The sequence below is a fragment of the Lygodium microphyllum genome, chromosome 2, assembly GCF_053477565.2.
Source record: "Lygodium microphyllum isolate KBCC chromosome 2, Lygodium_microphyllum_v1.1.10, whole genome shotgun sequence".
In the NCBI taxonomy this organism is placed as follows: Eukaryota; Viridiplantae; Streptophyta; class Polypodiopsida; order Schizaeales; family Lygodiaceae; genus Lygodium; species Lygodium microphyllum.
The window spans coordinates 122,294,134-122,308,537 of record NC_141136.1 but is presented as its reverse complement, the minus strand read 5'-3'; the positions used below and the strand labels follow the sequence as shown (position 1 = coordinate 122,308,537).

General features: G+C 40.9%; 1 protein-coding gene and 1 pseudogene across 1 annotated transcript in view; both read left to right on the top strand.

Moving 5' to 3' along the window:
• Positions 1-14,404, top strand: part of IYO (RPAP1-like, carboxy-terminal protein) — a 95,123-nt gene that overhangs the window by 32,372 nt on the left and 48,347 nt on the right. The window contains exons 3-4 of the mRNA XM_087698023.1: positions 11,972-12,090; positions 13,416-13,588. Of these exons, the coding sequence (XP_087554149.1) occupies positions 11,972-12,090; positions 13,416-13,588 (292 nt within the window). The remainder of the gene's footprint in view (positions 1-11,971; positions 12,091-13,415; positions 13,589-14,404) is intronic.
• On the top strand, positions 8,950-9,706 carry LOC148040264 (uncharacterized; annotated as a pseudogene).

Genomic DNA, 14,404 nt, shown 5'->3' with positions numbered 1-14,404 from the left:
GGGAATATTGTTCCCATTGTGCTTTGTGGTTTGATACATAGTACTTCAAAAGATCTAAAACTGTGGAGTTAGCCTCCTCGGATTGACCATCAGTTTGTGGATGGAAGGATGAAGAGAATTTCAGTGTTGTGCCCATATTCTCAAACAATCATTTCCAAAACAAACTTGTCATCCATGGGTTGCGATCAGTAATGATCGACTTTGGCATACCATGGTACTTAGACACATGCTGCATAAAAAGATGTACCATTGTAGGGAAAGGTTAGGTATGGAGATCGAGGCAGATAGTTGTTATGCTCAGTGAGAGACAGATAGAGTGCGAGAGAGCAGAGTAGAGAGTAAACACGTTTTCCGGTACAATGACGAGTGTATCACTTTAGGTTTTTAGATAGATATATGTATGAAAGTACAATGTGCTAAGGGTATGTTCACACCCGTGCACATATAAAAGGCACGATGGCCCTTTATTCCCAACAACCTCCCACCTAAAGGCAATGTGCCTTAAGAGGAGAAAAGAATCAGCTAAGTCTAGGTATGTACAAAGCTGAAATAAATATATCTATCCAACTTCCATAATCTGTCGGCAATGAGTAAACCGCTCTGCTAGAAGACCCTTCGTGAGAAGGTCTGTAGGATTATCATCTGTATGCACTTTGACAAGCTCAATGCTCTTGTTGTCAAGTACATCTCTAATGAAGTGGTAGTTCACCTGTATGTGCTTTGTCTTTGCATGAAAGACAGGATTCCGTGCTAGCATGATAGCACTCTGACTATCACAATGGAGAATAGGGAACTCTGTGATGCCAAGCTCTCCCACCAGATGTAAAAGCCATAAAGCCTCCTTGCATGCCTCAGTGGCAGCTACATACTCTGCCTCTGTAGTAGACAATGCAACACACTTTTGTAGCCTGGAGATGCAAGAGATTGCTCCTCCTGTGAAAGTAAACACATACCCAGAAGTGGACTTCTTGCAGTCCGCATGACCAGCATAGTCTGCATCCGTAAAGCCAATAACAGATGCCTTCTGCTTTCCAAAACAGATGCACAACTCCTTTGTGCCTTTGAGGTATCTCATAATACCTTTCACTGCATCCCAATGCTTTTTGCTAGGGGTTGCCATGTATCTGTCTACCACTCCCACTGCAAAGTCAATGTCAGGACGTGTAGCAACCATAGCATATATCAAACTACCAACAACTAAAGCATATGGTATCTTGGCCATTTCAGCCTTCTCATCATCAGATGTAGAGCTGTCCTTTGCACTAAGTTTCACATATGGAGGCAATGGAATCCCAATTGTTTTCCCCCCCTCCATATTGAAACGCTGCAAAACTTTGGAAATATACTCATGCTGAGATAGATAGAGTAATCCTTTCGATCTATCTCTGAGTATTCGCATGCCAAGAATGTGATTTGCATCACCAAGATCCTTCATGTCAAAGCTGTCATCATGAAGACTTTGCTTCAGTGAATCCAAGGCATGAGTATCCCTGCCAGCAATCAGCATGTCATCTACATACAAAACTAAGATAATCAGGCTGCCATCCGTTGCCTACTTGGTGTACAAGTAGTGATCCACTTGACTTCTATGAAAGCCTTGGGACTGCATGAATGTATCAAACTTATGAAACCTTTCTCTTGGTGCTTGTTTCAGCCCATACAAACTCCTTTTAGTTTACATACCATTTTTTCCTTCCCTTGTTCAACAAACCCTTCAGGCTGCTACATATATATGTCTTCATGCAGATCACCATGTAAAAATGCAGTCTTTACATCCATTTGTATGAGCTCCATATCCTCAACTGCAACCAAGCCCAAAATGGTTCTCAATGTAGTCATCTTGACTACATGAGAGAAAATCTCATCAAAGTCAATTCCATGCTCCTGCTTGTACCCCTTTGTAACCAATCTTGCTTTTACTTTGGTGAGGAACTAGAAGTGACTTTCATTTTGTAAACCCATTTGCATGGAAGGATTTTCTGCCCTTTAGGTAACTGCACCAAGTCCCAAGTGCCATTTTTTTCAAGAGATTCCATCTCTGACAGCATGGCTTTATACCATTTCTTGCTGTCCTGTCTGTCCATTGCTTCCTTGAAACAAGACGGTTCATCACAGTCTGTCAGCATGACATAATCAGCCACATTAATTGCACCAAGAACAAACCTGTCAGGTTGTCTAGTAGCCCTAGACGATCTCCTAACCCAATGGTCATTGTTTGCTGGCTGTTCCTGCAAATTTTCGTTTTCAGCATGCTGTCCTGGCATTTCATCCTACAAATCAGCATTAACAGCTTGCTGTCTTGGCTGTTCCTGCACATGTAATGGCTCATTTTCATGGGCAATAGCTGGCTGATCATTTCCAGCATCATTTCCTGCATTTATAGATTCATTTACAGCAGGTATTTGCTGCTATACAGCGGGCACATTTTGCTGTCCAAAAGGTATTTCTTTCCGGAATATAACCCTACGGACCTCCTCAGTCTTTTCGGGCTGTTTGTGCATGCGATCTTCCCGGAAGATAACGTCATTGCTGCGTACTACTTTCCTTTTCTCGAGATCCCACAATTTATACCCCACTTCACCCTAGTTACCATATCCTAGGAAAATGCATTTACAGGACTTTGGCTCAAGTTTGCTGCGTTTTTCTTTACGAATGTGCACAAAAGCCTCGCAGCCAAACACTTTCAGATGAGCATATGAAGGTGGCTTGCTTGACCACGCTTCTTGGGGAACTTCCCCTTCCCCCCCCCAAAAGACCTGTTTGGTGACTGATTAATCAAGTGAACGGCTGTCATAACAGCCTCTGCCCAAAAACCATGGGGTAATGCAGCATGAGACAGCATCGTACGGACCTTATCCTGTATGGTTTGATTCATACGCTTGGCAACTCCATTTTGGGGTGGATTATGAGGGGCAATGAGCTCCCTCTTTATCCCTTTGCTGTCACAAAATGCCTGAAAGGCTTTGGACACATATTCCCCATCATTGTCAGAGCGAAGACACTTAAGTGTCTTATCTGTCTGATTTTCAGCCAATGCCAATAATTTTTTAAACTTATCAAGCACTTCTCCTTGCTACAAATAGGATAAACCCATACCTTCCGTATAGCATCATCGATAAAGGTGACAAAATATTTCTTTCCCCCTAAAGATAATCTTGGCATTTGACATTCATCCGAATGTACTAACTCTAGAGAAGAAGATTTCAAAGAAAGAGACTTTTTGTGAGACGTCTGTGCATGTTTACCATAAATACAATGATCACAGTGCTCAAAATCAGCATAACGGAGACAAGGCAAGTAACCCAAAAGAGAAAGCGCTTTTATTCCTGTTTGACTCATGTGTCCCAACTGGCCATGCCACAAAGAAACGCTTGGCTGCTCGGTCACGGCAACAACATGGTCATGCACACTAGATACATAAAGTGGACACAAAGTATCACTCTTGAAACCTCTAGCAATAACCCTAGATTCCTTACAGATCTTCCATTTTCCATCACCAAAGGTGGTATGAAAACCATCATCATCTAACTGCCCTGTGCTAATCAAGCTCTTCTTGAGCTGAGGTACATGCCGTACATGCTGAAGTGTAAAGACAGAGCCATGCTGAAACTGTAATTGCACAGTGCCAATACCTGCAATCTCACATGCATGGTTGTCCCCAAGATAGACAACACCATGTCGACCCCCTGTATAGGCGGAAAACCACTCACGATGAGGGGTGACATGAAAGGAAGCACCTGAATCAAGAATCTAGGTATGCATGTCATCATCTGTATCTGCAAGTAAAGCATGTGCACCAAAATGTGAAGAGACAAAGAGTACATCACTCCCATTGCCATTGTCATGAGTGACTACATCATCTCTTCAATTTTTACACTGCTCTTCTTAGGCTGATTGTCCTTCTTCTCTTCCTTGCAATCATCTGTCTTCTTGCCGTGTCCTTTCTCTTTCTTCCATTTGTAGCAGTTACGTTTAAAGTGACCCTTCTTGCCACAATGATGGCATTCAACATCTTTGCCACGTGATTTATTGCGTCCCTTGCCATCGTATTTTTCCTTTTGCTGTGATCTGCCCCTAGTATGCAAAGCACTGGAAGACTTACTGGATGCATTGTTCTGCCGATTCATCTCTTCCATAAGTAGAGCACTCTCTACATCAGCATACAAAAGGATCACACTAGAATTGCTCATAGCAATCCTGAATGTATTCCAACTCTCTGGTAGAGTGCAAAGCAAGAAAGTAGCCTTAAATTTCCTCATCAATCATGAACTTCAAGGCAACCAGCTGGCTGAAAATGGAGTTAAACTCACTCAAGTGAGTAGACATTGCTGTACCTTCTTTCATACGCAAATCCATAAGCTTTTTCAGCCAATACACTTTGCTTGCAGCGCTCTTCTGTGCATACAGTTCTTCCAGTCTAGTCCATATAGCATATGCAGAATCCAAACCTTCAATGTTGAAGAGCAAGGCATCAGAGATCAAAAGCTCTATGGTTGAGCGTGCAAGCTAATTCAACTCATCCCAATCGTCCTGATCCATGTTTGGAGGCTTTGTCCCTTTAGTTTTGATCGGCTTTGCTTGCGTCTTTTGTAACAGGATATTGTAGCACTGTTTTTGCCACACTGCAAAATTATGTGCGCCTTCAAGCTTCTTTATATGCATCAAATTACTGCTGTCATTGTTGCCAGCCATGGTTTTCAGCCCAAATGTGACAAAAAAACCAGCAAATGCAGGCCCAAATTGTCACCCCAGTGACCAAGGTATAAACAAGTACCAATCAGCAATAAATGACCACGCAGAAGTACAGATTTCAGATCTGTAATTAAGTTTTCAGAAGCACCAAACCAAGTGCTACAGCATTATCCAACTGATTACAGCTGTTTCAAAGGGCATGTGCATCACATTACATGAGAAATCCCAAAATTTTAGCTGCAATTTCTATTGTACATGTATCCACAGGCATAAGATTCGACATGAACGGTTGACTTTCATGCATACTATGCATGCCTTGACAAGTTGCTCAACATCATGTCTCAAAGTTGGCCAATAAAAGAAGTGCTCAACTATTTTAATTGTGGCAGTAATACCTCTATGATCGGCATAAGGAGGAGCATGACTCTCAGTCATGCTCCTCCTTATATAGTCGTCCATCCATCATCAGAAAGCCCTCTTGAAGTATAAAGTGATCATGCCTGTGGCCATTGCAAAGGTAATCGTATACATTTCCAAAGTTTGAATCATCAGTATATTGATACTTCATGGCATCCAACTCAATGTGATAAACCATGGTGATAGCTGATAACTGAGGCTTACGAGACAGTGCATCAACCATTATATTCTTTTTGCTATCTATGTGCACAATTTGAAAGTGAACGTAGGCAAGAAATTTGCCCAACGCATATGCTTCTCAGATAACTTTGTCTGAGTCAAGTAACATTGTAAAGTCTGATAGTTTGTTTGCACAGTGAAATCAGCCCCTAAAAGATAGTGTTTCCATGTGAAAGGGCATGAATTATAGCCAAGAGCTCTTTCTCATAGACTTGCGAATTCCCTTCTGCACCATAGAGAACACGACTTTCATAAGCAATTATCCTTTAATGTAATTTGCTTTAATGAAATCTAGATGGACACGACTCTCTTGCAGAGAGGAATTTGCATTAAATGTTGAAATTTTCACTATTGTCCATCCGAATGGCACATTCTTCTTCTGCAAAGCATGCAATGCAAAAGCAAATTTAGTAAAGTTCCATACATACTTCTTGAAGTATGAACATAGACCCTTAAAACTACAGATCTTATGAACATTCGGAAGATGTGGCCATGAACAAATTGCCTTAATCTTAGTAGCATCCCTACGAATGCCATCAGCCGATATAATGTGGCCCAAAAAGTGAATCTTATGCAAAAATAATTCACTTTTCTTGTTATTAGTCAACTACTGATGCTTGCGCATCTCATTGAATACTATTGCCAAATGCTTGCAATACTCCGTCTCATTCTTTGAAAAGACGATCATGTCATCAAAGAAAGTGCCTACAAATTCTCTATATTGTTGAAAGACGGGATCGATCATTCTATTGAACATGGTAGGAGTGTTCATAAGCCCAAATTGCATGACAAGAAACTCATACAAACCAAAAGATGTTTGGAAGGTTGTCTTGGATACATCCTCAGGCCTAATTCGAATCTGATGGTAACCATTTTTCAAATCTATGCGGCTGAAAATGGCTGCCCTATGCAATTTGTTCAAGATATCATCCATCCTAGGGATCGGAAATCTGTTCTTTAGTGTGATTTTGTTCAAAGTACGATTGTCAATGCACATATGTATGACCCATCCTTCTTTTGCACTAGAAGCACTGGATAACAAAATGGAGATGAAATGGGCTGAATTAGCCCTTTCTCTAATAGCTCATCAACCTAACTTATTATCTCCCCTTGCTGGGGTGCACGAACTTTGTAAGGTGGCTTATTAGGAGGTCTATTGCTGGGGATCAAATCTATGCCATGCTCCTCGAGCCTTTCAGGTGGTAAATGTCTTGGAGGTGGCTGAGAAAAGCAATCAGCATACATTTGCAAAAATGACATGCGATCTTTATCCAAATGAATCACATTCTCAACATTTTCATTATCACTCTTATCCTTAGTGAAAACCAAGTTGGCTGAAAGATGATTACTTTGGAAATAGCAAAAGTAGATACAATAGGGACAAATTTCCCTTTCAATTTTACACCCAAAGTATGAACTTTGTCTCTATGAAAGAGGGTCACAATATTATCATGAGCATCAATCACTGCATGCACACGATGGCACCAAGGCATACCAAGCAAGACATCACATCCTTCCAAAGGAGCAATGGAGAACTCTTTATTGCCACATAACTCTGAATGTGCAAACGAGCTAAATTTGATGTAGGAGCATGTAGGCAGCAAAAATGCAGCCTATAGGACTGTAGTTGGAGTAGGAATGTCCAGTAGGAGCAAAATGAGTTTAGGGAGCCTGATCTAGAGCAAAATATACCTGTCCTTTGAGTGTAGGTTAGTAGGGCGGTAGCTGGAGAAGGTAAAATAGATGTTGAAGATTTTGGGGAGGCTGTTCGACAGATGTAATGTGTGACCAACAGTTAGGTGCATCTGTTGAATGGCCTCCTCGACATCTTCAACACCTAACTGATTGTCACACATGCATGTGTTGAACAGCCTCCTCGACATATGCAGTGTGTGACCAGCAGCTAGGTGCCTAGCTTTTATTTGTTTTGTATGAGCACGGTGGCAGATTTTGTATGGTCCGAACTGTTTAAAGCAGCTTGGTCAAATTTAGTTACTTTCGCCTTGCTTCCTTTAGTATTTCAGCTATCACATTATCATCACTCCTATCATCATGACCATCTACTGTTGTTTTCTGTCACTTTTTCAGCCTGCTTGCATTTTCTCTCTCCTCTCTCCTCATTGTCACATCCTTTTCTCCTATTGCTCCATCCAGTGTCCTTCCTCTCTCATATTCATGCAGAAGCTTTGGTTTGTCATCATCAGCAGCATTGTGTTCAGCTTGGGTTCCTTCATCAGTAAGTTTTGTGGTTCTTGTTTTTGCTTTCTCCCTTAGTTGGACTACTGGTTCTGCATGCACATGGATTCTTACTATAACCAACCTTCCTTTTTGGATAGGGTAGTAATTCTTGATTAAGCACTTAATTACAACAATCAATAAATGAGCATAAACTGAAATACACACTTTACCTTAATAATCTTGGATAGTAGACACCCTGTTGGCCCCAAAACTAGCGCCCCTTTCAGTGTTTCTTTAACTTTAATTGCTAATGGATTAGTACAAGCCGAGATTGCACAATCTCATTTGTTGATCTAAAAGTCGCTTGCTGTACCAACAAACAGCGAACAATTTGGGCCAATTGCCCCCCGGATTTCACTCGGGACTTATTCTAATGGAACCCCAACTGGCCAAATATTGCCTCAAGTTCACAATGGATGAGCTAGCATCTGAAATCCTTGACAATTCCTTGAACTTCAGGTGTTGATTTCAAAATACAATGCCCTTGATTGATGGCACAGGTCTGGAGGTGGCTGCTAAGTCCTAATTACTGCTATGAATTAGGGTTTATAGCAGAATTTCTCTTGTTGTCCACCAAATTTGGTTGCGATATTCTCCAAATGGCTGGGAAATGTTGAGATAACCTGAGAATGGGCTGGAGAAGGTGAGAGAATGCAAAGCAGAGAGAAATCCCTCATTTTCTATGTAGAAAATGGTTGAAATCTGGTTGCTGCTTGTACCAATCTGCATTAAATGCAGTTGCCTGCTGCAAGAAGGCTCATAAATTGCTGTCGCCAGCTCGAGAAGGTTGTCCTGCTGTTGTTGCCGGCCTCTGGAAGCCCTCTGTTGGCTGTCGCCTGCAGCATTTAGTTGTTCTTTGCCCAAAAAATGATAAGCACCTCCTCCTCTCTCTCTCTCTCTCTCTCTCTCTCTCTCTCTCTCTCTGGCGGAATATCCATTGAATGGCTCAAACCAGGTGCAAAAAACGTTTTTCTCAGTTGCATGGGTATTTCTGCCAAGTGCTAGCCTTCTAAACTGATTTTTAAGCATTATCCAGCCAAAAAAATAAATTTCAGAATTAAATAATTTTGAAAATTAATTTCAACCCTTTGGATCCTGCCCAAAATTAATGTGCCCATCCATAAATAAATTGGCTAGGCCATTTGCAACCTAGAGTGGTCCCCAACATCTGTTGACCCTTAGACTAGTATTAATTTATTAATGCTAGTCCCTAGTATCACCATTTGCAATCTAGAGTCATAGTTGTTTTCAGACGCGTCTGAAATGAATTTCAGATGTCTGTAAACGTCTGAAAAACAGACGTCTGAAAACCCCATATTAGAGTTGACGTTTTTTTAAATTAAAAAATGTTGACGACTTTACACAAAAGCATATAGAAATCAAAGGCCTTTGTGTTGACAGATGGGATATGATGCACTCACCCTTACATGCTGCAGCCTTTGTTTTGCATCCTGTTTGGAGAGCCAAGAATCCTGATAGCGATAAGGAGGTGCATGAAGGATGGATGACAGTGATAGAGAGGTACACAAAATATGATGTGGATATGCAGGGTGTTCTATGTGATGAGCTTGACATGTACAAGTCGGAATTGGGTGCATTTTCTCGGCCACTTGCAAGAGATGAGAAAAAAATGCATCAGGGTGTGAAATGGTGGGAGACATTTGGCCCATGCGTACCTAGATTGAAGCAATTGACTTTAAGAATACTCTCACAAGGATCTTGTGCCTCTCCTTGTGAGAGAAATTGGAGCACATTTTCACTGATTCAAACAAAGAGAAGGAATAAATTGGTTCCAAAACGTATTGAGCCGCTTGTATATATTCATACAAACCTTCGTCTTATCAATAAAATTAAGGAATTAGGCTATGAAAAGATTGAGGTTACATTGGACATGCTTAACAAGGAGAAGGATGATGATAGATTGTTTGCATTGCAGCAGATACGAGAGGAAGAGGACATCGTAGCCTCATTGCCAGTGCCACAGAGGGAGGCAAGCACTAGTGATGCTCCTGGCTCGAGTTCTCTTGGTCCACATCAGAGGGAGGAGGATGATGATGATGACGATGATGATGATGATGATGAGTAGGAGGAGGAGGTGGAGGAGGACTGCACTCTTGAGAATGATGAAGATGATGAGTAGATTAGTTGATGACAGTTGAATCATGAATCATGATATATGATGTGACTCTATTATGCTGCATGCAGTTTTCAGTTTTGCTTTTGGTTGTTCCCTTTCAGTTTTTAGTCTACTATGCAGTTGGCATTGGGCAACTTGGCTTGAATCTTGATGACAGATGTATCATGTATCATGTCAATTCCTTGAAAGTTGAATGATGAATGATGAATCCTTTTATATTGACTCAAACTCTCGAGTCTCAGTCTTCAAAGTTCAAGAGTTGTGCATTGTTCTTTTATTTTGAAATTAGCACATGTTTACCATGTTTATCATATCTTAAAGTTGTGTATTTTTCTTATATTTTGTTAAGAATATGTTAAAAAATTAGGGTCACGTATGATTCAGGTCTAGGGTTTGAATCATACTCGTTTCATACTTTCATACGCGTTTGTGTTTGACGTTTGATTCACGTATGGAAAAACTATGCCTAGAGTGGTCCCCAACCTCTGTTGACCCTTAGATTAGCATTAATTAATTAATGCTAGTCCCTAGTATCACCATTGGCACTCAATGGCCAAACAAAGTGTCCTAGGGTCAAAACTAACACCAATTGACAACCAAACCCCAGTTGACATAACTTGTTACAACTTTTGCTTTTGTCATCCACTGCATCCTTAGGGTCCTTGGGTTGTTACTATGAAATAAGTTATAACTGCCATGTGCAACATGTGCATAACAACCTAACACATTTGATTAGTAATTTAAACAAATGTCACTAGCAAGATTAAAGCATGCACAAAATTTCTTGTCCTCATGACACTTACTTTGATGCATAGTGTGCTACAATTGTTTGGAAAAGAAACAATAAACAAAAGCGAAAAGCCGAATTGGCCAATTTTAGACACTTTCTTAATAGCTGCTGCCTTTTAGTCTTTCAACTGTCATGTCATCATCACTCCTATCATTGTGATCATCTGCTGTTGGTCGTAGTCACTCTTCCAACCTGCTTGCATTTTTCTCTCTCCTCTCTCCTCATCGTTAGGTCCTTCCCTCTACTGCTCTGTCCTATGTCCTTTCTCTCCGGTACTTGTGTAGAAGTCTTAGTGTATCATCATCAGCATTGTGTGCAGCCTGGTTTCCTTCATTTGTATGCAGGTTTTGTGTTTCATGTTCTCTCCTCTCTTAGTCAGACTATTGCTTCTACATGCGCATAGATGCTTACCTTGATGCAGGTGTGATGCAAATTTTTGTTAAGGAAACAATAAACAAAAGCTAAAAGATGAAAGAGTACCCTAGCTAATAATGAAGATATATATAACACACACACACACACACACACACACACACACACACACACACACAGAGAGAGAGAGAGAGAGAGAGAGAGAGAGAGAGAGAGAGAGAGAGAATGGTGGCCTTTTGTATGCTCTATGGACATCATGGCCTTTGTGCGCAGCTGAATGTGATTGTGCACCACACATGCATGCAATAGGATACTGACAGTAGATATTATTTTTGTTTAAGTGAGAGGCGGCAGGAGAAGAGGATGGCTTGGTAGCTGCACTGGGGTTTTACCCCCTTTCGGAGTTCTTGCCACTTTCAAAAGTGCCATCTAACTTACATTTTAAGAGGTCATTGAGAGCAGCCTTTTCTGAGTGGTTTTAGAGAGACTATTTGCTCTGTGCACTGTAAACAACAGCATGTGCAGTCAATTTTTAATGTATGTGCCCATTAAAAGGCAATCCCATTCAGCCCAAACGAAATCAGCACTACAAATGCTTGTGAGTATGCTGGACTTCACCCCCACTCAAACTGGTGTGTGACGCCTGGCTTCCAGTGGTGCAATAAGGAATAACCTCTGAACAAGGGCTCCTGATGAGGATTCCTAAGCTTGACAGGGCTGGATTAATTTTAACACTTAATTTACAGTCCGCCACCTGTTACCCAAGGAGTTGCAGTGGGTGCATACTAGATCATGGCTTTGGAATCAACCATGGGTTCTGGAAAAGAAAAGTCTTAGAGCTTGAGTTTTAAGACAAACACAATTTTGAGGGGGCAATCAGCTAAGGGCCGGATCCTGAACCATTCCAAATTGTTCCAATATCTGCCTTGTTTTCAGGGTCAATTTGAAACATCTCATATTGGTTCAGTTTTTGCAGGAGACAGCTCTATATGATGCTATATTTTAGCACTACAAATTTTAAGTCAGTTGTGCTTTAGAAGCTCCAAGTAGTCTTGATGATGGACGCTTCCTTTTCAGTAATGATGCCTATGCTATGCTATCTACAGATGATGCTGATCCATGGAATGTCCATAATGTCACTGAACGCGATCTATTGCGCACTGAAGGTGATCCTGTGGCAGATGGTTATACTCTCAAGGAAGCAGTGGCACTTACTAGGAGTGTGGTTTGTTTCTCCTCTCTTTGATCTCCATTCAAAAAATCATATTGTGACATGCACGTCTCAGTCTCAACTTTTGGTTTTTGCTTCTATCAGTGGTTTTGTGGTATAGGAGGCAGTGAAAAATGAGCAGATAGATACGTTTTTCCTAATAATATGCAGGCTCTTAAGATTGCCATTCTGTTTGATTCTGGTGGCTGTATGCCACAAGCATATTAGTTTTTCTGCTTGGGTGGGCATCTTGTAATCTTATTTGAATGAAAAGGCACTTATACTTTAAGTAAATAGTTATTTTCCTCTTCACATCTCAGAGGGATCTCATTTATGTTATGTTCTTGTGGATGTTGGAATGCCAAAAATAGGTAAGACTCCTACTGCTAGGTCCAGTTCAGCACTAGAAACTGGTTTAAAGAGACAGCAACTCACACTTACTCCTAATGCAACACAGGTCAAACAGACTAGGGCACACTCTTCTTCAGGGTGTGGAATTATGCACACTCTTCTTCAGGGTGCATAGCATCCACTTCAGTCTGTCAAGCTTTGTGTGAGAGAGAGTGGATATCAAGGTTTCAATGAAAGGTGGTTCAGAAAGAGGTTTATGTTCAGTATTCTGCTTGTTATAAAGCTTCACATAATTATGGTCAATGCTAGATTATGATGCCTATCCAAATGGAACCGTTGGTTAATGCAGAGTCATGTGATATTGAATCTAATTTTAGCTTAACAAAATGCATGAGAGCCAAATTAACATTCTTTAAGTCCTTCATTCTTCTTATCACTTGATTTGTACTCGTAAATATTGCATCTTTCTGTTGCCATGTCCGGTTAAATTGAAAACTAATTCCTTTGCATTGGTCCCTTTACTGTATGTGTTGGCATTGTCATGTCTGACTTGAAAAACATGAACTTCAGACATCTTGTGGTGTGATTTTAGAGTGTTGGCTTACCTGTGAATGCACACACTGGCAAGATTGAGCCTTGCACAAACTATACCCTCTCAAGCTTGCACTTGCTGTCCAACATGGTCAACTGTAAGGATATACACTACTTATTCTCAAGCACAGCAGTTCATTTGTATCCCAATTTGTTGGTGAAATACACATTGTATCTCCGATGTAGAGTGGTGGTAGAATATTTTGCAGGATCATTTACCATCAGAATGTTCATTGTACTGTCATTGTACTATCAGAATTGTCATTGTATTGTCTTTATATGGTAAGATTAAAGCTTGTCAAATCTGCTTGTTATCTTTGGTTGCCCAACTGATCTAGTGACAGTTGTTCTGTTGGCCTGTTTAAGTCATTTATGTTAATCAAAGTGATGTTCGGCAGGTCCCTGCACAAAGGGCTGCTGCTCTTCGGATGTTAGCTAAGATATTGGACAAATCCATGTCAGCCTTTCACTATAAGCATGTCTCAGAACGGAGTCCAAATGGAAGCGTGGACTGGCAGGCAATTTGGGCCTATGCACTTGGTCCAGAACCAGAACTTGTAGTACATCTCAGGTACTTATCCTTGTCACCTTACGAATGCAAATAACTGCTAGTTCAATTGCTACTTATGTAAGGTTCTGAACCTGCTTTAGGTGATATTAGTTGTGCTTTTGAGAAGTAATTGATTTTCTGGTTGATCTGGTTGTGCTGTTTCATGTGGAAGGGTGCTACTGTGATTTGGTTCTTTGTAGAAACCTCTTAAAACTTTTGTGAAGATGGTCTGCCTAGGATATAGCCATCAGGGATAGAAGAACTTTGGTACCTGCTGTCACCATGTCCGATAGCTGACCCAGTCATTTCAAATGTCGAGCAAAGTTTCGCCTTTATATTTGCTATGGTGGAAGAATTTGTGCCCATGATCAAAAGATCATCCACATATAGGAAGATACAGCTGAGCCCTTTTGAAGTATGATCTAGATATAAGTTTGGATCGTAAGGGGTAGAATGATAGCCATGAGACCTATGGAACTTATCCATTGTATTAAACCAGGAATGCGGTGCTTGCTTCAGCCCATAACGAGCTTGCTGCAAATGGAATGCCTCGTGTTGATGTTCTAGAAGAGCTCCTCCAATAGCCATTAAGGAAGACATTGCTGACATCCATCTGATCGATAGGCTAACCGTGATAGGCAGCCAATGCTATCAAAAGACAAGGTGAGCCTTGTTTCTATCCAACGTTTCATTAGCTTTCAATTTAATTCTAAATATCTACTTAGCCCTAATGACCTTCTTGTGACTTGGACAATCCATTATAATCCAGGTTCCATTCCGATCAATGCTTATTGCTCTCAAGCTCCTTTTCTAGGGCCTCTTGCGATTGGGGATAGT